At 45.8% G+C, this 25,377-nt stretch overlaps 1 protein-coding gene across 1 annotated transcript in view; it reads right to left on the bottom strand.

The window, feature by feature from the left end:
* The window catches only part of LOC149341396 (uncharacterized), a 41,631-nt gene extending 16,741 nt beyond the window's left edge, over positions 1 to 24,890 (bottom strand). Inside the window, exon 1 of the mRNA XM_089541962.1 lies at positions 24,410 to 24,890. Coding sequence (XP_089398088.1) covers positions 24,410 to 24,647 — 238 coding nt within the window. The 5' untranslated portion in view covers positions 24,648 to 24,890. The remainder of the gene's footprint in view (positions 1 to 24,409) is intronic.
* Positions 24,891 to 25,377: the final 487 nt, after the last annotated feature.

Here is a 25,377-nt window from a genome sequence, read left to right on the forward strand (position 1 = left end):
GTCAATAACTCAAGCTCGTAGGCTTGTAATCTCTCGGAAAAATAAATAAAAATAAACTGAACAGAATGCATGAGGGGCTTTCTTGGGGACCGCAACGACCATTATGGAGCTCAAGGCTCGGGCGAACAAGCAACATGTATCCGCAAACACACGGTTCACCGCGGCGTTTATCCGCAATTCACTGCCCCCGAGCAGTTAAGACGGCTGCCAAAAGTAGTGAGTGAACGGTGTACAGAGGAGGAAAGGGGGGGGGGGGGGGGGTGGAGTCGGAGGCCGTGGGCGCACTTTAAGTTCGGTCCGGCTCCAGCTTGTCGCCAGTCCTACAGCGGCCATCGGACAAAGACACAAAGTGGCGTCGTCGGCACCAGCAGTTCCTCCTTGTGTACCGCTTGACCCTCTTTCCCCACTTCGGCTCAAGCCGTCCTCCCCTCTTCTAAACGTTCCCCCCCCCCCCCCCCCTCCCTTTACCTATCCCTCTTAGCACTCGCCTGTGCTCACTCCGGACTGCTGTAGGGGACCCCGTTCACAATACAGTGTTTTTGTACTCACTCATAACTGAGTTCGGGCAGCGGGCCGCAGACAGGAGAGAATAGGCTTCGCCAACAATAGAACCCCTGATAAGGGCTGCTCAAAGAGATTAGACGACCATAGAATAACACGCCGAAGAGGGGCCAGAGGGGGCTGGGGGATAAGAGCTCGGTGCAGAGGCGCACCCGCTTGAAAAAGCGAGTGAAGCAAAAATGCTCGAAAAGGAAGCAAACCTCCGGCGCATAAGAATTAGCTGTGCCTCCTCCCCAGCAGCGCGGTGTTCGGCGCCACGGGAATCTATGGGTGCCTGCCTGTTGCACGCCGCTTAGCCGTTAAAAGCGGAAGGCGGTGTGTGTGTGTGCGCGGGAGGGGGGCAATTGGTGGAGGGGGGGGGGGGGGGGGGGGGACGTCGCACTTTGTAGAAGAAGCGAGCGATTCGACAGTGGCCAGGCTGGCCGTCCGCCGGGATGAGATAAGTGAGGCTAATCATCGGGGTCTCGAATTGCCGATGCGTGCGGACGTGAAAAGACGAAGACCGTCGAAGAATGCCGCTCGTTGCACGCATCAGTGGATTACCGTCCTCGTCGAGCGCAGGCCATTGCCGTGCTATGCTCCGTGGCCGAGCTACAAAGGAAGGTTGAACGTGTGCACGTCGGCGCAAATCTGTCGGTGGCATACCCGGCACAAGAACCGATCGCGTGTTCTGACGGTTCAGCTGCCGTAAACGTGTCACTGTGTATGCATACTGGCAGCTATAAGTGGTATGGACAGATGAGGGGCTAATGATTTGCATATTAAGGGCTGCTTGAAAGATACCAATTCTTTTGCTTTCAGTAGCCGAGTTCTGCTCCGCGTTGTATTTTCCATACACGATCTCTACCGCCGGTAAGTAGAACCATTACATGTCACCAATTTCTGTTGTGTTTATGATCGCAACCATCATTATCGTCAGTCAGGATAAGTTTGCTGGAAGAGAATGGCCGCTTCTAATGGTATTAACTTCCCCCTATCTTAAGCTCGCAGCAGCCACACTACATATCCCGCATACTTCATATCATCGTGAAAGATGCTGAACCTCTGCCGCACTCGATAACACTTTCGCCGTCTTCTTGAGCCCTTTTAACTCAGGAGAAGATTTAAGAAAGGGGACTTAGGGCTATGAAGCCAGGGAACAGTGTTTGGAATATTGGTTTTCCACATCGTTGTGAATGGGAAACCGGGAATACTGGCACAGAAATCCCTAATGGAGGTCCCACCCCATGGTGTAAATAACACTGCGAACATCCGTCATATTTGAAAATTTGCGTATGGGGTAACCAAGAACAGAAATGTACCGTGGAAAGTAATTGCGCAATGAGCACACAGCCGTGAACACAAGGGACAAACCATAATACAGTCTATACAGCACATTTTAAATGTGTAAGGGCAAGCGCTTGACATGGGTGCAACAAGTATACTTATATTACAACATTAACACTCCCTGCGTTGTTTTCTTTCCATACTTCCGCTTTCCGTCTGATTGTCACAACCGATTTTACATCCATTACCATGTCTTGAGCATACCCTTCCGTCAGTCGATATTTGTATCACAAATTATGCGATTTCTCTGTTTTCGTCAAGGGTCCTATGTCGCACGAAAGCCGGCGTCGACGTCGTTAGCCGCAAGCGAAAAATCCCTACCGAACAAAGAATTAATAAAATTCAGGAGCAGGTGAAAAATGTTCGGGTTGTTGCCAGGTTTCTCAGGGAGGTTTCCGTAAACAAGGCAAGTAATTGATCTGAAAAGATAATTGGGTTAGAATAGGTGGGGTTGGAAATCGAACCCAGCACCTTCGGAATGCGGGACGGGCACGCTACCATAAGCCGCAAAGGCTCTTGTTTTTATTGCCTGTTGCGGAAAGTATAAAAACACCCCCATCCTTGTCTGTTTTTTTTTCTGACGTCAAAGCTTATGAATTTTCATTTGTTAAGCCACTAGAGCTCGTTTTTGCAAGCTGACTAAAGGTGGATCTATCTATAACCCGCGTACTGTGCGATGTCAGTGCACGTTAAAGAACCCCAGGTGGTCGATATTTTCGGAGCCCTTCACAACGACGGCCTTCATAGCTTGAGCCGCTTTGAACGTTAAAACCCTCATAAAACATAAATCACTGTGACTTTAGTGAATTGTCTTAGTGATGTGTACTGAATAATTAGTGACATATGCATGAATAATTATGGGTATGCTAATTATAAAATAGACATTTATGAAGCAAGTCGTTGTGTGAATGTTAAGTAGGCGATGAGAACGGGACCCGATAAACCTATCGCGTTCTACGCTCAAAGGCGAAGCTTAAGCGTCCCTCAAGTTTTTGCCCACAGCACTTGTAAATGTGCCCATTGTCCTTTGTTAAAACACGATAACGCCCCTCAGAGCTTCATAGACGGGCACCCGAGTTAGTGCAAAATACGACCCCGGGGCTCACAATTTGGACGGATATATAGCCAGGCAGGAAACTCGTGCACAGGCGGGCAACCTAATCGCGTGGGCCGTCAGTGTGGGGACGCCCCGCTCAGCGATAACCTCGCGCGTACACACGCAGCCAATCGTGCTGGATTAACCGCTCGCCCGGACATAACGACGACGCAACCCTTTGCGGGTCACGTGCACTCTCACTAAAAGCAGAAAAGGTGGCGCGTGGCTAGCTGAGGCTGGCGCTGCGTTCTGTCTATCCATCCTGCACTGGCACCGTTTTTCTTTCATCGTTTCTTCGCCTTGCACCCAGTTTGTTTGCTCTAACTGAAAAGCACAGCGAAAGTACAAGACCGATTGCGAACTGACCCAGGATTAGCGGTGGTGCGCACTAGAAATTTTTCGTCGACGTGTATTGTCTATCCGACTGGAACCGTACTCAGACAAGGCATCAGAATAGCAACGAGTTTATAGAATTGGTTGCACTTGCGTTTCCTTGACTGGCCGGCACATAGTGCGCTACCTATTTTCGATAGGGATGCGATACGGTATACGATGCGACAAGATACGATAGAATACTCTAGGATACGACAGAATCAGTACGATATGATGGAACACGATATCGATATGACACGACAGACGAGGAGCCGGGATGAACAATTTTTACAAGAAAAAAAAAAAAAAAACCTTCGTGAATTCTGCCCTTGCCTAACCGAGGCTATCGAATCCTCCTCTACTACACTGCTTAATTTTAATGAGCAAAACTCAAGCTAGAACCAACGTCTTTATGAAAGGCTCAAGTTATACAGAGTGCTTGTGTGTACGCTCTGCTCCCATCTCACGTTCTGGCTTTTTATTTTGCGTGTGCGTACGTAAGTGCGCGCTCTTATCTATGCATTGAGTTTCAGATAGCCCGATTTAGACTATACATGCCTGTTCTCATTCAGGCACCCAACACAAACAAATGCCTTCCTTGGCACAAGTAGCCTTTACGCTTTTCATACTCTCGGGACTCAGCGATGGCGCAGGTTCATGCCACCTGCAGGTTATCTTCGCAGGCAACAAGAGTTGTCGGCAGCAGTGGTCGCCACTCTGCCAGCTCGCATTTTCCGTGGTAGCGGCAGCCTGGTTACTTTTGGTAGAGACGGTATACATACGAGTTCATTATATAGTGTACCGAAAAGTCCCCTTTCTTTCACAAGTGCCGCTTTCTGTACCAAAATATTTCCATACTACACATATGGTGCCATGAAGTTCACTCCATGGAGGGTCGAGCCAACTACAAGATATATTCTAAGTCGGATTTTCAATGCTTGCAGTGCCATGACCTACACGACCGTGTTACTGCACTGGTGTTTAAAATAAATGAGGGATTAGCGTCTTCAGCATCGACATTACTCAGCACGAAGTTTACTTGATTAACAGGTCACATAGGTACCCCAGGAAATGTAGAAACCAACGCGTACGTTTTCAACTACTGCAACAGTTGTAAGGAGTGACATGTATAATACTCTCTGAATTGTGACCATGCTTACAAATCAGCACAATTCAGTACAATTACTCCTTCTACAACATCTGATGAAGAAGACTAATTAGGAAGGTTGTATAGATCTATACATCACAAGTTGCGTTTTAGTACCCGTATTATGAAGTTTCCTCTTAGCGCTGACCACGCTTTTCATTTATCCGCGCGTATCGCGACTATCCCAGTGTATGTCACTTTCTAAGCCATAGACTTTTATTGGAAGTACATACAGGATGATTTCTTAATTTTATACGTAGAGCTACCCTGACATTACGCCTGCGATCACGAACCAATGGGCATCTTCTTTCAGTCCACCTTTAGCCCGAGCCGTGCAAGACTGTTTTGATGTCACATTGCATCTAGGCAAGCGCCCTTTCACTTTGGGAAAGCTGCCTGGGCCGTGGAATGAAGCATAACCGGTGAGAACTGCTGTGAAAGCTACAATGACTTTTTTGAGTGAAAATCATTCAACTATATTGCTACATGTCTTTTTTTTTTAATTTCAATCTTCTCCTTGCCGCTCAGGTTTTTGTTTGCTCTGATTCTTGTGTCCTCGTCGCCAGTGTTGGAAGCTGCTCAAGATCTCCAAACTTTGATTCCGCACCCAAAAGCCCGTATCCTACCATTGATTTTTTTTCTCGTATCCTAGCCTCATTTTGTTACTCTGCACCTGTGACCTGCGTTCATTACTGCTAGTCAGTCTTCTTACTTCTCGTGTGTCCGCAACGTCTTGAAAAAGGCTGCTTTCTCATTGTTTGGTTTCAAGTGTCTGAGTACTGACGCTAGGCTGCTATAACAGACTCACTTGTTCCATCTCGTAAGAGTTTGTATGATGTGGAGGGGCCTGTGACAAACGTTTTAGGCGTTGCTAATTGCATCTTAATTAATTAGTTAATTAACTAACTCATTCGCTCGCTCGCTTTCTCTCTCTTTCTACCAACAGGCTTAAGTTTGCGCGAGTTAATTACTACTGTTCTAATAGCATAGTTATACAACAAGGTGTGCCTCAAGGAACCATATTTAGACCACTGTTATTTATTGCGTATATAAATGATATCACTGATATTCCGGACTCACTCTGTCAGATAATGCTCGCCGATAACACCAATATATTTTTCGCCGATTGCTCCTGGCCTAAACTTCAAGTAAGGGTCAGTGATTATTTAAGCAGTTTAGAGAATCGGTTGATGCCAAACAAACAGGTTAAATCTTGCTAAATCTACTTAAGTAATACTGAGAAAATTAACACCACTAAAAAATGCAGCATAGTTATTAAATATATAATCTACTATGTTATAAGAATCCTCCCAATTCGCAAGAATCTAGGTGTCAGTTTAATGAGAACCTTTCGGGAACCGTGCTTTGACTTGGGTAAAACTGTAGTGTCTTTTTATAATGGCTAACTAAATAACCATTTGGTTCAAGATATCAATGCATTATGCTCCTTCTATACCAAACCATTATATTGTATTCTCATGTCGAGAACCACTACATGTGGAAATTTATAAAAGTTGCTTCTGGTAAAAAAAACAAAACAAAACGAAGTCCTTACAGCAATTAAGGCCTATTACTGCAGACAACGAGATCCACCCACAGAACTTTTATTCAAAAAATATGCCTTCTTCACACAGATCACTCCAGTATATTAATCATAACAGACAGTATGCTACTCTGACAAACCTGCCGCACAATATAATCTCAGAATATGAACACAATTCATAACTATCACGTAGACTAACTACGGAAAACAGAAATGACTTATCAGGTTTCTTGGTCATCAATAAAACTTCACTAAAACAGAAATTAGGATTCCGGACAACAGCGAAGGCATTTAAAACCAATGGAAAACAATACTTGATTGAGAGGTCTGTTTAGCTTTGTTTATCGGCTCGCTGTTTTTTTTTTAATTTGTAATATTTTCTGTGATTCAAATATTAGTAGCATGAAATATTTATTATCGTTGAATGCGCTCGTGTATGTTTTATTTCTGTGTGCACACAACTATATGTATTGCTTTTTTATTTGTGCTTTGCGAAGGCTTGTATAGATATTTTGTAATATGTTTATTTTATGCTTTCTCTGTGAACAGAAGAATGTAGCATGTCTATATCAAGGAGTCAAGACCCAGTCAGATTTATCGCCTTGTGCGTTGGCTTCCCCTTCCTTTTGAAAGAAACAAATACCAAAAGCCAAGCCAAGTTATCCTCTCACCCACGCATTTACTGCCTCACCTCCAGGCAAATGACATCTCTATAAGACCACGACAGCTTATAAATGTGATGTGCTGCCTTGTGAGCCACACTTGCATGACGGAGCTTCAAAATTCGTTCGTCATTTTTGCACTTCCACAGCTGGGGCATTTGACCGTTCTTTCAGCATGCGTTAGCGCGAGACCACTTTCTGGCCCCGATGTTCGCATTTTGATGGAGGCGATAGCGCGAGAAACAGCCGTGCACTGAGGCTTCTGTATACGTTGGAAACAACACTAGGTGGTGGCAACTACTGAGGAGGCTTCGTTTGTCGCGTTGACCACATAGCACAGGCAAAAACGCATTTCTTTTCCATGTAATTACCAATCAGAGCTATCACGGAACTTGAAAAGCGCAACAGATAAAATCAGTTCATTTTTGTATTCGCTTCGTTCGTGATATCAAAACTTGAATGATCTCCCACTGTGTACTCCACGACCGGAAGGATAACTCCAGAGACTACACTGGCTCCCTCAAAATTGCGTCCTTTGAGAACGACATGAAACTGCATTCCAAGCAAACCTGACTTAGTTAAGGATGAAAGCAAAAAATGGCCTGGCTTAGCTTATGGTTAAGCCTAGGATGCGAAGCATACCGCCGGCGGAGGCTGCGCGTCCGCAAGCGAGCGCACGAGTTGAGCCCCAGCTTTCACAGCTGTTGTGACGTCATATCACGTGGTGCGCCGATGTAGGTCAAGTGGTAGCTACGCGGCCGCGCGCGGCGCAGCAAGGAAGAGCTCGGTTGTGCGGCTAGTATGCTTCGCATAAAAACCGCGGAGCAATGCATGCGCCGCAGAGGGGCGCTAGCGAAGCTAACACGCGCATTCGAGACGTGTGTCCCGGGACGGAGGGACCCCGCCGACAGGGCTCGGCACGTGCTCTCTACGGGGAGCGTTTAAGCTGCGAGGCAAACTCGGACGGCTCTCCTGCAACGCATGGCTTCCGGCTCTGCAGGCCTTAATTGCGTCCGTTCGGGACTGGGGTCGTGTGTTGCTCTCCCAGTTTCGTATGGGGCGTCTGTACCTTTAGTCTCCGTCCTTTGTGCTGCTATTGGATTCAGTGTTCTTTATGCGGCGCTAAAATCTCCTTGGCTGTTAAAAAAAAAAAAATCGGAACAAAATCGCTAAGTTTATTCTGTTGAAGTGACATGTGCACGAACTCTCACCGGAAACGCTCGACATTCGACATTCGCGTTCGCCGGCCGAGCATGGAGATAAGACGCTGCACTGTGCTTTTTAAAACTGGTGCTTTGTTAAATAACAGCAGAACTGGTCTACTCTCCTGCAACTGCTCGTGTACTGCTTTAAAAAAAGAAACACGACAATGCGAGGTTGTGGCATACAAATAAACTATGCGCAGTGATGAAGCGAACGTGCTTTGTGGAGCAGTCAAAACCATGCTATGAAGGCACGCGCATTGTCGTAGCTCCTACTTGAAAGCTTCGTTGAAGAAAAAAAAAGGTATTCCGATGGGTATCACACAGTGTCAAATACACTAATGACCATGGATCATCTCCTTGCGTATACGTTGATGTTAAGACGAAAAAGGAAAAGGCAGACAGTTGTGAACATCCACTGTAGCAGCACTATCTGACAGACTCGTCTCGCATAATTAAGCACTTAAGTTATAGTTGAAATGCGGCTTAGAGTATTGTTGTTAAAAGTGGAACATTTGATATGAATCAGATATTTCCTACAATAAAAAATATAAGCTGTGCCCTCATTTCAGTACTTCACTTGGAGCTTTCTTGTTGATGCTCTATAAGTATATAACCCTTAAGCCTATCATTGATTTCAAATAAGAATAAAGTGCCCCTAAGCTCTATTCTTTATTTTTGTATAGATATAAAACGTCGCCAGATTATACAAATTGAACGTATACCATGTGTTCATAGACTCCACTTGCTATCTATTTTTTATTTTGCTACAGTATACTGAAACTATACTAGCTGATAGTCAGTTTTTCTCATTAACACTTGCTGTGCCAATAATTATTGTTAAGCCGCTGCGGAAGCTCGGTGGTTATAGCGCTCGGCTGCTGACTCGAAAGACGCCGGTTCGATCCCAGCCACAGCGGTCGAATTTCGATGGAGGCGAAATTCTAGAGGCCCGTGTACTGTGCGATGTCAATGCACGTTAAAGAACCCCAGGTGGTCAAAATTACCGGAGCCCTTAACTACGGCGTCCCTCATAGCCTGAGTAGTTTTGGGACGTTAAACCTTCATGAACGAATAATTGCGAACTCACAGGTTAAATTTCTACGGTTCACAGGCAGAGTGGATCGAATGACGAGGCTTCCCCGTTCAAACTGTGAAATTTTCGCATCGAACCCTGATATCCACTTGTTTCGGTAATCAATGAGCATACAAATATTCAATGCGTCATCGAGGGAAAGTATCAACGACCTAAAATGGCGGTGGTCACGTGCCCCGATTGAAACTGTACACAAGGCGCATGCGTCCTCCCATATATAAGGGGCCGCCGTTCGCCATCAATGGGGAGGCAGCCAGAAGACGAGGCAGCGTGGCCACGGGCGACAGTCGAGCGGCGCATCCGGGAATCGCTCGCACGCACGCGCACCAACTCATCCAGCGCGCGCGGTGGACTTTGACGAACTCCTCGCGACGAGACTCGTGGAAATGTTTGCGTTCCCATGGCCCTTGACATCCCCGCCGGCTGTGAGGGCGGGTGGGCACTGCCCTGTTTTGACGGCGGCGCATTCATGAGGTCGGCTGCCTCCTCTCTTGCCGTGGGTCTCGGCTGCATGCTTTCGGGCAGGAGCCCCGTTGACATAAAGCGGCCAGCTCGGCATTGCATGCGAGCAGGGCCGACACCTCCCCACGAGGCTTAGCAGTCACGTGGTGCCCATAGAGAGAGAGGGAGGTCATGGTTCTGTGAGTGGAACCCTTGGCTGCGGGCGCGAGCGCCCCGTGTTTAACCTCTGCGTTGATGGCCTGAGCAGTGCTTCTAACAGCGTGCGCTAGGTTTACGGCCGGCTGCGTTTTTGTACGTCTCTGCTTCTTACGTGCAAAGGGCCTGTTTAAACAAGCGCCGTCCCCCTCTCTCTTTCTTTCACTGTCGTCTGAATGACGTCAGCGAGAAAGAGGAAGACGTGGGGAATGCATCGGGAACGTGTGACTGCCATCCTTTGCCTTTCGCTTGCTTGAGTATGACAAGAAGTGACGAACGGGGAGAAGGGGTCGAACCCTTTGCCTCAATACGTGCTGCGGCTTGCGCGCTGGCTAATAAGAGGAAGAGACATAGAAGAACGTTGTTGCTGAAAAGACTAAAATTACCTCCAGACTGCATCTAATGAACGGAGTCAGTTTTCAGATGCCTAAGGTGGGATAGTGGTGGTTGTGGTTGGGAGGGAGCATTTGCATGCCGAAATCTTCTAACCATCTCCGCTCTCTTGGGTTTTAAATTTACTGTGCGAAGTTTTCATGTTATTTTACTTGACTGTTCTTCAACACACACCCTTTGTTAAACACTGTTGGTTAACAAAGGGTTGTTAACCATTGTTGTCGCAAGAGAACAGCAGTTCACAATTGGTAGTTAGGTGCTGGAAGTGGTAAGGGAATCCTTCTACTTAGGGCAAGTAGTGGCCGCTGATCCGGATTATTAGAGGGAAATAACTAGAAAAATAAGAATTGGGTGGACAGCATATGGCAGGTTCTCTGAGATGATGAATGGTAGTTTACCACTATTCCTCAAGGAAAAAGTATGCAACCGCCGAATCTTACCGGTAGTCACTTATGGGGCGGGAACTTGGCGGCTAACGAAAAGGGTTAAGCTTAAGTTAAGTAGAACGCAGCGAGCAATGGAAAGAAAAAATATAGATGTACCGTTAAGAGATCGGAAGCGGGCGGAGTGGGTGAGGGAACAAACGTGGTTTGGTGACATCCTAGTCGAAATCAAGAGGAAGGAATGGGCTTGAGCAGGTAATGTAATGCGAAGGCAAGGTAACCAGTTCTCCTTAAAAGTAACGGAGTGGATTCCAAGAGAAGGCAAGTGTGGTAAGGTGCGGCAGAAAGTTAGCAAAAGAAGGCAAGCGTAGCAGGGTGCGTCAGAGAGTTATGTGGGCGGATGAGCTTAAGAAGTTTGCGGGGATAAGTTGGCCGCAGCTGGAAAAGGACAGGGTTAATTGGAGAGACATATGAGAGGCATTTGCTCTGCAGTGGGCTTATGATTATGGTGATGGTCTCAAATATTTTATTTATCAGAACTACAGTCTGGGTTATGCTGTGTGCAGGGCTGGATAAGTTCAGGCAGATTTCGGCCGCTGTAGGAATTATATTCCTTGCACAGGCGTTTCCTTGTCCTTCGTGTAAGCCCTGTCCCACCCCCTTCCCATCCACACATTCCATCGCACACATCTATGAAATCAATCGGAAGCTGACTGCGCTACTTTTAAACTATTTTACAGCCTTTTGTAATTTTGAATGTTAAGAGGTGAAAAATGAGTGCGCCTCACCGTATTTTTTTTGCTTACCAAATCAAGAGACCTCATCTTCACTGCCCTTTCAAACACGCATGCAGTGCTCTCACGACGAGGCGCCTCCCGCCGCATTTTTCGCCAATTTTTGTCATCCCCAAGGCGCGCGACCCCCAGGCACGGGCGCGGTACGTTCCTGTCACCGCGTCAGATTTCAGCGCGGCCTCAGCGCCGTTTCCCCCGACTGTCCAGATTAGCACTCTCTCTCTCTGTGCAAGAGAAGGAAGCGCGGCCGGGGGCCCGTCAGACTTCGCGCACTTTCACCCGTGCGCCTTATTTCTTCTTTCCTGCCCGCCTTCGACTGCTGTTTGGCTCGCTGTACAGCAACTCCGACAGACGTTCGCGTGCTTGCGATCCTGCTGCCCCGGGGTGTACGGAACGGCCGACTGTCTCCACACGTGGGTCCGTTAGGCACAAGGCGCGCCTTATGCAGTACGCACATACCAAGGCTCTATCTATACAAGGCTGTTTAAGGGCGTCGTCCCCGCCGTAAAGCGTGCTCGGTGTACCTCAAGCGGGGAACGCGCTTTTTGTGACGTAAACGTGACAGAGTAAAGAACGAGAAAGGAAAAGATGTAATGCGGCGTCGCTTTCTTCCTCATTTCCTCGGAAAAGCGTTGGCGTCGAGCGCATTGCTCGGAGGGCAGAGTTTGAGGCGGCTGTCAGCTGCGCTATTGAAGAGCAAAGAAATCGAAGGGAGGGTCCGTCTGGGGAGCGATAGAGATGCCGCCTCTTCGAAGGCGCGTCCGAGTCAGCCTACGCGTGCGGGTGGGATAGCTCACTCCCCTGGCGCAAGAGCGCGAGCAAACAGTCGTGGGAGGATTCGCCATTCGTCTATATACGGCCGAATAAGCTTCGTCGCTGGCGTTAGCCTCAGGCACTGCTCTTGTCACAAACGCACCCCTTACTTCCCTCCCGCCTCTCATTTCCTCTTATATGGGCCTGTTGTACTGAATTGTGACGCCATGATCGATTAAGGCTGTGAAAGGAAGTGCGAAGAAATCGTTAGTGAAGCGTATTACTTTCAAAAGCGGAACCAAGGTTCTTTTACGCTTTGAGTGCTTCTCTTTGTCTCACTGACGAGCACCGTTTTATGGCTGATTTCTCAAATAAAAGCGGTGTTCGGCGATGTGTGTGCGCAACTTCACAGCGTAGTAAACAATGCGTTTAATTGCGGAGAGTAATTATTTCGCGAATTTGGACAAGCCGCATGGCTTGCTTAGCATTTAGCAATTGTGCCCAGGTGAATCAGTCATTTTACTTGCGAATGTATGTGTTTATATTTTCCTCATAGTAGGTATGCATATTAATGGCGGACACGAGTAATAATAAAAACATGGCCAAAAGAACACACGAAAAATTTATGAAAACATTACAGGTTGTTTATAGCTTTCCGTTAAGAACGCATAGAGCCGCGCGTAGCCGGCCTGCTGTGCTAGTGGCATACGGTGCTCCTAAGCACTAGCTACTTCAGCCAGCTTTTCATGAAACTACTCATACAGGAGCAGACAAGGGAAGGGAAAAGAGAGGGGCTTATTATGACACACATGACGGAAGCCAACAGTCACCAAAACCATATCGGGGATGTTTTTTTTAAATTTGTGGTGTTCATCGACGGAAGAATGGCAGGGTAGTTAATATTTTTGTAAATATAATTGATTGAAACAAAAATCCACTTCGGCGGAATGTCTTTGCTCGATTTCGCTACAGGCCATTCACAAATGGTGCCTTTTGTACTGAAGGCACGTTGATATATTAGCTCTTAAATAGCAAGATAATGAATAATACCACAGTAATTTTATAGTTTTGAATGAGCGTTCGTCTTAACTTCAGACATGTTATGACCCTTTGGCCTTTCTAAAAAAAATGGCGCCTCTCCCGTAACCGAGAGTAGAGTAAGCATGAAATGTTTACGGGCCTAACACAGTCTCCATTGCTCGGCTTAAGCAGCTGTGACGGTGGCGGCATTGAAATCCAGGACGATGCAGAAGCGTACGCGGGCACGACGAGACGCAGGCCTGACAAGAATGTATATGCAGCGCGTTCGAATACTCCGCGAGCGTGTATACATCTGCCTGCCAGAGGGGGAAAGGGCTTGAAGGCCAAGCGGCCGGTCTTTTACATGCGTGAGTGTGGGACCGCAGCGCCATCCTTGGGGAGGGAGCGAAAGTTTTCCGCCGAAAGCCCTTCTCGCCCTCTTTCCCTAAGCGGCCTTCTCTCAAAGCCCCTAACAGATCACGTATGACAACGAAGTGTATTGTGGCATGTATGTGCTTTTTCCACGCGTTATTAGAAATCGGAAATTATAATTCCGTGCATTATGAAATGCACAGCTCGACTGATATCTTGATAAACATTGATAAACATTGGCAGCAGTTACTTTTTGTGACTCGTTTGGAGAGCAACCGGCGTTTGTATGCCGGTCCCGTAGGAGGGCTTAGAGAGTCTCGTTGAATCTCGTTAAGTCTCGTACGGTGCCCGGATGTTCTCGTTTCAGAGCCCGGATGAGTGGAATTCAGTGCCCGGATGAGTGGATTTCAGTGCCCGGATGATGGCTCTCGGTCTCGGCGTGACGTCACCACAATGCCGACAACGGGAGCTAAAAGCATTTCATGCTTAATATCACAACGTGGTTCAGTACTCCTCGCTGCCTGCAGCGGAAGCTATGGAAAGCTACAGGGAGCATCACTGAGCTTCACTAAGTGAGGAGCCACCACCCTCCACCTCCACCTTCCAGAAGCAGCACCCACAAACCACCTATCCACTACATTCCCCTAGCTAGGGGGCTGAGCACACAGCCACTGCCACCCTCGATACACATTGTACCCTCCAGATCCGCCACCAACCACTCAACCCCCCGACTCTACCCTCCAGAAGCGCAAGAAGCCAGATTGAATATTCAAAAGAAGGTGGGCGGGTGGGTTTTGGGTGGCGCATTTGGATAATGGAGGTGGGTGTATGGATGGATGGATGGATAGGATCGCCCCCTTTGAAACGGGGTGGTGGCAATTGCCACCATGCTCAGCTTTTCTTTATTTATTATTTTTTTTGTTTACTGTGTTGGCAATTCTCATTAAGATTCTCCATCACCTTTGCCTACGGTTTCCTACTATTCTAACCTTATGCCACATCTCTGCTTTTCAGCCACCAATCCTCCAATCGCTTTTTGCTGACTTCCACTGCAGATTTATTTATATGACCGTTGTTATCTTTAAACCCTAGGGCCTCAGAAAAAGTGACTGTGCCTGCATCGACATCCGGATGGATACCATCACATTTGATTATGAGGTGTTCAATTGTTTCCACAGATCTACCACACACTGCACATGTGTCATCTTCTTCGTTAAATTTCTTTTTGTAGCTGCGCGTTCTAAGACACCCTGATCTAGCTTCAAAAAGTAGGGCACTGCCTCTTGAGTTATCATAGAAAAATTCTTTCCTGAGCTGCCTTTTCCAGAATCGATATAGTTCTACACTATGTTTCTTTTCCATTGAATTCATCCAATTTTTAACTTCCCCGTTTTTGACCTGTCGTTTAATGCTCTTTCTTTCTCCGTCCTCATGACCGGCATACTTACTGGTTAGTTTTCTAGTTCTTTTCCGCCACTGTGAGTCAACGTTCTTTCTGTATAAATATTTAAACACCTTGAGCAGCACACCCAGCGCCCCTAGGGGTTGGCTTCCGGGCACCTTCCGAGCACCCTGTAGATGCACCTCTGATCACCTGACAGACCATCGTTGCACGAAGGCTCAGGGTGGGCATAGTGCGAAAGCCATCTGCCCTTCAGACGCATCAGCCACCTTTTCGCCTCACCACACCGCCCTGCAGCTAGACGTCTGCCCTCAATCCACCTTCGCTCACCTTCATCGTCCAGAAAACCTTCTGTAGCGTGTGTGAAGTCCCAGCTTAGAGTAAAAATGTCTGGCCGTGCCTTGCGTTTGTATGCATGCCAACTCACGTGTCATTGTAAGTTTGCATAGCATGAATTATTACCATTGAGATAATTCTTTCCAGAAGCTAGCACATTTTTGGCCACGACAAAATGCCTCTTGAAAAAGTAGAAAGGAAACAAAAATACGCTCACGATATAAACAAGTAAACTGTCTTCGTGGCATGTTTGACAGATGTAATTGGCTTAGGAGCATAGGCCGGGTAAATCCGGACTGCTTCAAATTAAGCCCAAGCGCGGCTGGACCTGAGGCGGATTTCTTTCCGCATTGACTTCTCAAACGTCATTCACGATTAGGCTTAGCGCACCCGGGGAACGCAGCGCGGAAAAACAGGCGGGCGACCCGCAGTGCGGTGGCGCGGCTTGGCTTGGATTACGCCGGCACTCTTCAGGCCGGATTACGGAGCCAAAACTGGCAGACGGAGCCAAAAACGGCGCCGTCCGCGTGCGTGCGGCAGTCTGCGTTACAGCTTGAACACTGAAGGCGGATGACATCCGGGGAAATAAATGCTGCCTTCTCAAATTTTCGAGCGGCTTGGGGGCTGCGTTATGGGAGACGATGCCCGAGAAGAGCTGTTGTTTACATGGCATGGTAAAAACGCACCAAGCTTCAGGAGGATTCGCAGTTCCGCCGAAAATGGAGCCTATTATGAGAGTTCTCGCATCGACATTCGTGTTAGACCGGTTTCTACCGCATGCAGTGCATTTAAAGGGATCCAAGCATGCGCTTTTTCGCGGGTGGAGGAATGTGTTTGGTGGACCGATACAGGGATTATATGGAACCTATTTGGTAGGCTGCGCTCCTAAACAGTTGTCATTGCCCTCGAAGGAATTCATGTCGTTTCTTCTTCTTCTACGCTTCTTCGCACGGCCCACTCATCAACAGCGACGTTTTTATATATAGCGACGACTGGGGATGGTTGGTCGGTCTTGTTGGATCGAACTCTGCTAACTTCGACTAATTTGGGGGAGGACAGAGAATAAAAACAGGAAGAGCGCTTACTTTGAACTGTCTAATTTTCAGTGAGGTATAAGGCTTCTTATAGGAAAAAAGAGAGAATTTTGGGATTGTTGAGCAATGGCGTAATACTTTCAATGGCCGGGAATTCACCTTCGAGGTAGCTAACAATTCTTTCCTGCAGTTTCTCGACGTCCAGATCAAGTTAAATGCCTCGCATACAGGTTGGATTTACGAGACAAGAAGCGAAAAAGGCGTCGTGAAGTTACATTCCGGGCACTCCAAGATCGTGAAAAGAAGTGGCGCAATGTTGTGCTTGAAACAGTTCGTTTAAAAATCCTTCCCATATAAAGTCTGTGAAAATCTTGAAATTCAGGTGCAAAGGTTGGAAATCAGTGGATTAAGAAAAGATTTTATAACGTGAATCGCAGCAAGCTTTCTCAAATAAATAAGGGTAGGAAGCCGAGCAGAAGCCAAAAGCAGAGAAAAGAAGCTTGATATGGGGTCCGGCTGTTATACCAAATGTGCGCAATGTGCAACATCGGCTGGAAAAGATAGTTGAAAAGTACGGTATCCTTGTGATGTTCTCGACGCCAGTCAAGATGGCAGAGCTCTGCAAAAATATAAACTCGCATCATGACAGGCATAAGAAGGAAAGCGAGATTCAAGCTCAAGAATTTGTTCGTATACTGCGTGCAAGGCGTCACAACCGTACGGCAAGCATCACAGCCATGAAATCTAACGTGTCACTCCCACCGTTACAATCTCGCCGTAAAATTGGTCGCCTAACACTATTTCACAAGCTATATCATCACGTTACGCTTCACGATTATTTCATATCACCCCCAGAATATATTTCACGTCACATCGATCACCGCCACAAGGTTGGCATCCCAACATGCCACACCAAATCATCTTTTCAGTCATATCTTCCTCGCACATCTGTGGAATGGAACCGCCTTCCCCCCGATATTGCAGCCATTGCAGATAACAAAACCTTTCACGACGCATTAACTAACATTGTTTATTCTGAAAGAAGTTGATCATGTGTTATATCTGTTTCCACTGTGTTATGTACATTGATTTTATGTTATTTACGCTTTTTGAATGTTGTTTATCTGGAGAAAATTTATTTTGTACTACCTGTTTTCACTGTATTATATTCATTGTTCTTTATCCTAATTAACCCACTCCCCTCTGTAATGCCTTTGACCCTGAGGGTACAATAAATAAATAAAAAAAATAAATAAGCATTTACAAAATCCCACCGACATTCCACTGCGCGAGCATGCGCGTGTGTGTAAAGATCATATAACGCATCCCGGACAACTGGCGGCACATAGTGCGAAGTACACCTTCGAAAGCAGAAGCCCCCAATTTTCGGAAAAACAAGCGTAATCGAAAATTGGAAAAACAGGAAATTAAGATAAAAAATTGAAGCCTTTCTATGACGTCTGGTAAAGAGGACTAATATGTAAGCAGCCCTTGCAAGAAAGAATTCTGTTATCTGGAATCAAATAGTCAAGACCACCGCAACAACAACAAAGCACCCCCATAAATTCGCCCATGTGACTGTTGTGAGGTAATGTCATTGTTCCTCGGGGAAAACAATGGTTTCCCATCTGTGCCCCGTCAGTAACGTTGTGATCGGCAGTAAAAATGTAAGCACTGCATGCAACTGCGGACACTGCTTTTATGAGAGCCCCCTATTTGTTAGATTTTGTTTGGTTAGCGTTGCCGTTGTGGCAGACTGATTTAAAATCAGTGTGAGGGGCCTTCTTCTTACGCTAGCCGTGGCAGGGCTGATGATGATAATTAGGATGACAATGCATTTGCGAGGAAGAAGTCTGTGCATCCTGGGCACTGTTTCTCGTGACCTCAGAGCATCTTGTGTAACGTATACTGAGCTGCCTCGAAGCCACAGGAAGCACAACGTCAACAGTGCGCGTGTTGCTTTACTTTTTCAGTAAAAAATAAAGTGACTTCTTTGCTGCGGCCGTTTAGTTAGCATGTGAAAAACAAGGGGGAAATCCTTTAAAACGAAGCGCATATTTAACAATATTGTTGCTTCACGAAATATTTTACTTACTCGATGACAAAATCTTTGCAGGTGCAGCGCACTCGTTCTTAAGTATTTTATTCACTGATGTAAATGTGTATACAGAGTGTTTCAGGGAAGATTTTCCACAATTTTTAAATATAGACTTCTTTTAATTAGAAGAGCGCTTTTTATATCACAGCATTTTCAGCGGTTTACTACACCAGAATACGGCCAAGACGTGTTAACTAGCAGGCTGGTTTACCAAAATTGAATAGTTTGCCTTTTTACTAATACTCTTAGAACATTTAATTATTGAGAGGTGTGTAGCCCTGTGTCAGCAATATCCGTATCAGTTTTTTGAATTTCAAAATCACGGTTACACCGGCGCTGTGGCCAAACAAAATTTGGCTACCTTGCGTAAAATAGATGCGCTTTCGAGAAGCACGAACGCAAAGCAACCTCGCCAGTGCACGTAGCTCATCGAACTACTGAAATCTGTTGGGCCACAGAGACGAAAGGTGACCGCCTTTTCAAAATTCTAAAAACTACACACCTCTCAGTGATTAGCAGTCTTAGCTGTATTCTGATGTACTACAGCGCTGACAATGCTATGCCGAGAAAAGTGCTCCTCTCACTCAGAACGGCCATTGTAAAAAATTGTGGAAAGTATCAAATGAAACACCCTTTATAGCCCTCTTGAACAGTATGCATTACAAGTAGTCACTTATGTGATTCAAGCGTAGCTGCCGAAAAACAGCTCATTACATTTTGATTCTATAGCAGGGATCATCTCTTCAGACCGCATTTATTTATTAATCAGGTCTACTTATCGTAAAAAAAAAACGCTTCCTGACATCTGTACAGCAATACTTAAAAAAAAAAGAAAATCTTGTTTGGCCAACAATGACTGTCGGCTTTTTTTAAACGGATCTATAAATATTTAAAACTATATAAAACTGTTTTTACGCTGGATTGTAAACAGATGATTTACATACACTGCCACACTAACGACGTTTCTTGTCCCTGTATCTATACTCTTTCGGCGAAAAAAAAAAGCTGAACATTGTTACAAAGGCAGAACTTTTCTGTGTGTTCCATATCACGTGCACAGCGACTACTTGCCAAATGATAGTTTAATTTTGCTTTTGAAGTTGGGGCAAAAAAAGAAATTCGCGTGTAACGCCTACCTTATGTGATGCCCCGAATCAGGAGCCTTTAAGGGTGAATAGTACTAACAGAGTAAGAACAAGAGAACTTTTCTGTGTGTTCCATATCACGTGCACAGCGACTACTTGCCAAATGATAGTTTAATTTTGCTTTTGAAGTTGGGGCACAAAAAGAAATTCGCGTGTAACGCCTACCTTATGTGATGCCCCGAATCAGGAGCCTTTAAGGGTGAATAGTACTAACAGAGTAAGAACAAGAGATGCTTACAAAATGTCCGTAAGCTTATAAGGTGCAGCGTCGTATTCTTGCACACTTTGAAAGGGCGTTGTGAGCCAATTGAAAATGAGTTTACTGGTTTGATGTTGTGCTTATTTCTGTGCGTATGAGCTAGAAGTTTACAACAAGCCCATCAGCGCATGAGAAGTGTCTATTCCTTGGTCAAAGCGGTCTCTTTCCTGCTTTGGAGCTGAATAGGCCCGAATTAAAGCTGTAGTTTGTGAAAAATTATTGTAACGGATGTATAATTATTGAGGCGCACGTTGTAAAACCTTGACATTAATAAACACATTTTTGCTTATTATACCTTCCTCAGCTTTTCCTGCTGAAGAAGTATTTGCGTTTCGCTTTGTTCGTTAACAAGAAATCCTAATTTTAAGGAGTGGATGAACATTAAATGAGCATGAATAAGATGTTTTGATATCAGCAAAAACAGCACACATCTGGTTGCACGTTAGAACCTTCTGTGGCGATAAATTTGGCGATAACAGACAGCACCCAGAACATACTATAGGATTTTCTCTCGAATTCGGTTTGGGGGCATATAAGTGTTCTTGCAGCTCAAAGCAATGAGTTCATTCTTAATCTGCTTCGGCCAAAACGCAGCCACGCTGCCCAACTCTAGAAGCACACAGTTTAACATCCTCGGTATTTATTTTTTTTACCGTCAGGATAGAGTTGTATATAAAGAGAAGAGGGGCAAAAACAAAGGCTAACGGCAAAAACTCAGTACTGAAGATACAAAAAACAGAATACAAAAAACGATGACATCTCAAGTACAGGTCAGAGGCAAACATGGAAAATAACGCAGACTAAAAGTAATTTTCCTAGAAGTGTCAGATGGCAGTTCAAATAGAAGTAAAAATACAGTGCGTAAGAAAAAGAATTACGTCGAACATACCGATAATCGGAACAATAACATAAAAAGTAAGAATTTGAACTGAAATTTTAAAGCTATTTGCACATGCTATGCTTGTAAGTGGCTCGGGTAAGTTATTCCAATTTTTGCTAGTTCGAGGAAGGAAATTTTTGTTGATGGTTAAGGTGAGATGAAATGTATGGTGGGGCTTTAAATCCAGGAGAACGTAAATATAGGTTGTGATAATACATTTTATGAAACGGACACAGGCGAGATGCTTTTCTGCGAGTGGACTGTGCGGAAGGACTGTTGCGCAGGGAGTAACATTATCCGACGCAAGTGTTGGTTTGAGTATCAAATATTTAGTTTATGTTACTCATAAAAATGGCTGGCCCCTTAAGAAATCCAGACCAAACCGTTTTGTTTTAATTTGACCGCTTCTTGTTGCGAAACGCCCATCACTAAGTAGAAAAGGCGTGCAAATTATTCGGGAGTTGCATTTGGCCGCTAAAATAGTCTCAGTGTTCTTGTTCGCCATTTTTGCTTAGTTTTCATTTTTTGTAATGTTACATAAGGAAATATTTGAGAAAATAAAAAAGTCGGCTTCCTTTCTTTAAAGCTCACGACAGCAGCCCAGTCTGACTGACAAATCACGCCTGTGTCATCCTACATGTTCGCCTATAGCATTTATGCCATAATTTTCAGCTGATTGCAAAGCTTCAGCTTAAGCTCATTGAAGCTTTTGACCTAAATAGTCTCAGACAAAGCAGTTTGAGGGAAAAACGATTAATAGCCTTATAATTAGTTCTGGTGTTCTTTGAAATCTAGTACACTGTTAGAAAACCATCGGTGTCTGCTGCGCGAGCTTTCATCGAAACAATTTATTGTGCAAATTTTGACCGCATACTGACTTCGTTATAAAAAGAGGTGGAAGTGAACACAAGAATACTAATTTTACGCGAATAAGCGAAGCATTCCTAATTACGCATTAGCTATTGTAGATGAACACTTCAATGCCGATGTATGCTTTCGCTACGTAACCTCTTGAGCAGCTTTTAAGTTACTCTAGAATGATAGCTTTACGCTGAAAAAAATAATTATTATTATCACAGTGGCTGCGAAAAGCATGTAGGCTCGAACAAAATTATAAATAAAAAAAGACATCAATATTCCCAATATGTACAAATTTGGCCACTCTGTCATATTTCAATATAAACAGCTATCTTAGATCGAATAGTGGTATTTGTCAATTTAAATGCCTAAGAATGCTTTGTAAGTGGTTGCACATCTGTTTAATCACTGATAAATCTGATGGAAAGACTACAGGGGTTTGAATCACTGTCTTCTCGTAGGGAATTGCGCAAGTCGAAGACAGAGGAGTCTGATTAGAGGTGCACAGCTTGCGAACATGTAGATGCTCGTAAGCAACGATCGAGAACTTTAGAGCAAGGCACACTCCATCTGCTGGTTGAGAGCGTTATACTAGCGCATATGAAGCTCGGAGGAACCCCCGGTTTCGAAACAACCAAGGCTTGCGTGAATTTTTCCCTAATTATCTGGCACCTTTATGCTATTTGAGAAATTGATAGAAGTTAATTATTATGCTCGTCGAAATATTACGACTTATTTTACAAATTTCAATTTGAGCTTTGGTTCTTCAAAAAATGTCTGCAGAATCCACTCTCATTCGACAGCAGTCAAAACCTTGTCCGCCATTTTTCTTTGTCACGTGACTTGAAGTATTAAAGCAATACGCAGTTCAGTGTGATTTCTTCTGAGCATTAATGGCGTCGCCGGGGTTTCAGAGAACGCTCATAAAACAAAATGTCTGTTTTGCTTGAAGTAGATTCGTGGTTGATTTTGTTTCGTTCTCTGAAAGCACATGCAGCTGATTTCTATATTTGGATTTCGTAACCATATGCTTAAAAGTTAAACATTTTTGGACATTCTAACAAAGATTTCGGGACCCAAGTTTTGTCTGTGAGTCATAAATGCTGCATATTTAAAACAGGGCGTTGACGCAACGTCCTAGCGAATTTATCAATGCTTAACCATGTATTCAGACTGAAAAAATTCTGTTGGCGGGAAAATATGGCTCGTGTAATCTTTCAGGAACACCCAAACTGGTCTGCACATGTCGCAAAAGTTCGAACAGATATCTCAAGAACGATTGGGCTCACCTATAAACTACAGGATTTGCTACCACCATGGTTAAAAAAGCAATTGTATTATGCTCTAATACACACCCGTCTGCACTACTGTCTTCATGAATGGGGTACGACCACAAAAACAAATTTAGGGAACCTACATGTACTACAGAAACATTTTCTGCGCCAAATAGAAAATATCCCGCACCGAACTCACTCAGCCCCGTTATTCCGAAAACACCGAATCCTGACTATCACAAACATCCTATGTAAAAAACTAGCAGTAGCTATATACACTCAAATCAAATAGAATGCATCTTCGGTCATAGAGAAATATGTCCATAAAGAAGACATGTATAATCTCCGGCATACCATTTATAACAAAGACAGGATTCGTACAAACTACGGAACACAAAAGTTAACAGATCAGATTCCTGACTTCTTGAATAAGCACGCCATGGTTATGAATATCATTACTGACAGTTCTTCAGCTCAAGCCTTAAAAAAAAAAAAAACATTAACACATATTTTTTGAGCACACAATTTTGACTATTTCCTTTTTTTTCTGGGTTCCAAGTAAACACCGGATGGTTTTTGTTGTGAGTAATGTCCTTGACTCTTTGGTTGTTTTTAAATAAATTCCAGGTTCACATTCGAAATGTCTGCCCGTGAAGTCATCGATTCTTCGAAAGACAGCACCAAAAAAGAATTTTTCTCGTTCAGCTTTGGCTGGAAGATGAGTAGATATATTTCCAGTATGAAAATTTGAATGCGCTTGTGTCTTGCGTTGAACTTCCTTAAATTTCGCACTCAAAAGGTGCCGCAGTGCAACGCGCGGGTCATGGGCGACGCAGCTTTTAGCCGATGTAGGCAACCGCCGGCCGCATTCAGTCACAAACATTTAGCACCACTTAGCCTGCCTCTTTTGAGCAGCCAGTTCTTTTCGCTAATAGCTATGTTAATACCACATCACGGTGTGTAGCCAGTTCTTTTCGCTAATAGCTATGTTAATACCACATCACGGTGTGTAGCCAGTTCTTTTCGCTAATAGCTATGTTAATACCACATCACGGTGTGTAATCGTGCTTATTTAATAAGCTTGCGGGGTGGGTTGGCACTGGTGAAAAGAAAATGTTAGTCACATGCCCTCGTTTATGTTTGTACCACGTGACTGCCGGCAAATAAAAAAACATAAACATGGTGCATGCTTCCCTCGGCATCTTTTTTTTTTTATTGCACTTAGTGCTGCACAACCCTTCACGTTAAGACCAGCTCTGCTCAGTAATCATTGAGTGATGAAAAGAAGCAGAAAGGTTTTTTTCCCAGCGCGCGCTGACTTTCCTTCGCCCTTAATATTCATCCCCGGCTCATCGTACAGGGAGTAACGCACATTAACAGGAGTGGGCCCTACCCGCCACGGTGGCTCAATGGTTACAGCGCTCGGCTGCTGGCCCAAAAGACGCGGGTTCGATCCCGGCCGCGGTGGTCGAATTTCGATGGAGGTGAAATTCTAGAGGCCCGTGTACTGTGCGATGTCAGTGCACGTTAAAGAATCGCCTGGTGGTCGAAATTTCTGGCGCCCTTCACTGCGGCGTCCCTCATAGCCTGAGTCGCTTTGGGACGTTAAGCCTCAATAAACCAACCAAATTAGGAGTGGGCCCTGTGTTAATGAGAACCATCTTGCCGAACACCGGAACCATGGCAGATTTCGTGCTGATTTCGAAGCCTGAAAGCAAAGTACCTAAAAAAAAAAACCCAACTTACTGTTGCTCGCTGTCTCGGAGCCGCTGTCCGTGCCCGCCGGTGAAGCGCATCTCGTGCCGGACTGGTAGACCACCGCGGCCGTCGACCGACGACGCTCATCAGCGCAAGGAGACTTGTCAAGTCCCAGGATGGCGTCGATCGAGTAGGCGTGTACAAGCCGGCGCTCGGCGCTCTTCGACGCCGGTTCCTTGATGTCACCGCCAGCGTCGCGAGCAGCCGCCGGCACCTCGTGCAACATGGCCCTCCTGCCAGTGACAGCACCGGTGGCAGCCAGCGCGGTCAGCGAGCAGCTCCCCAGCGCGACTCCCGCACGGCCGACGCGAAAAAACAGAAACGCACGCGCGCAACCAAGCCTGTAGTCGTCGTCGATTTTTCACACCGTTCAAAGTCCGCGTGCGGGGCCAAGCGATTTTGCCACCACCGTCGCCACTACCGCCGATGCTGGACACCCTTCCTTTCCTCTCCCGTATTCGGGAGAGAGGGGAGAGAGACGAGCCGCTCCGAAGGGAGGAGAAGTTGAAAGAAAAAACGGGAAAAACCCGAGATCAAACGCGCGCATCCGCCGACGCGCGCTTTCATTGGCTCTCTGTAATTACCCAATCGGGGGCGTCGCGTCACGCGTTCGTCTCGCCATTGAGCGGGCGCGGTACGCGTGACGTCACGGAGCGTTTTGGGGAGAGGGCGCCCCAGCGGCGCAACAACGGTCTGAGGCGCGCTCTTTTTGCTTGGTCCATGCTTTCCTTTGATCGCGCGCGCTGCACCGCGGTCGGCGTTGTTGGCGCTCGCTCGGCCGGAGTCGGCGTGTGTTCGTCTGTACCAGATGCGCCCAGGGTGCGGCCCGCTAGGCGATCACGTTTTGGCTTTTTGCACGCGCGCGCTCACACTTACGCTGCGCCGCTTCGGAAGCTTTTCTCTATCGTTAGTTGAGCTCGTTACCAGCTGGGTAATTTTCGCTTTAGTCTTTCTCC

This window comes from Amblyomma mixtum, chromosome 5, assembly GCF_055824585.1.
Source record: "Amblyomma mixtum isolate Tamu chromosome 5, ASM5582458v1, whole genome shotgun sequence".
In the NCBI taxonomy this organism is placed as follows: domain Eukaryota; kingdom Metazoa; phylum Arthropoda; class Arachnida; order Ixodida; family Ixodidae; genus Amblyomma; species Amblyomma mixtum.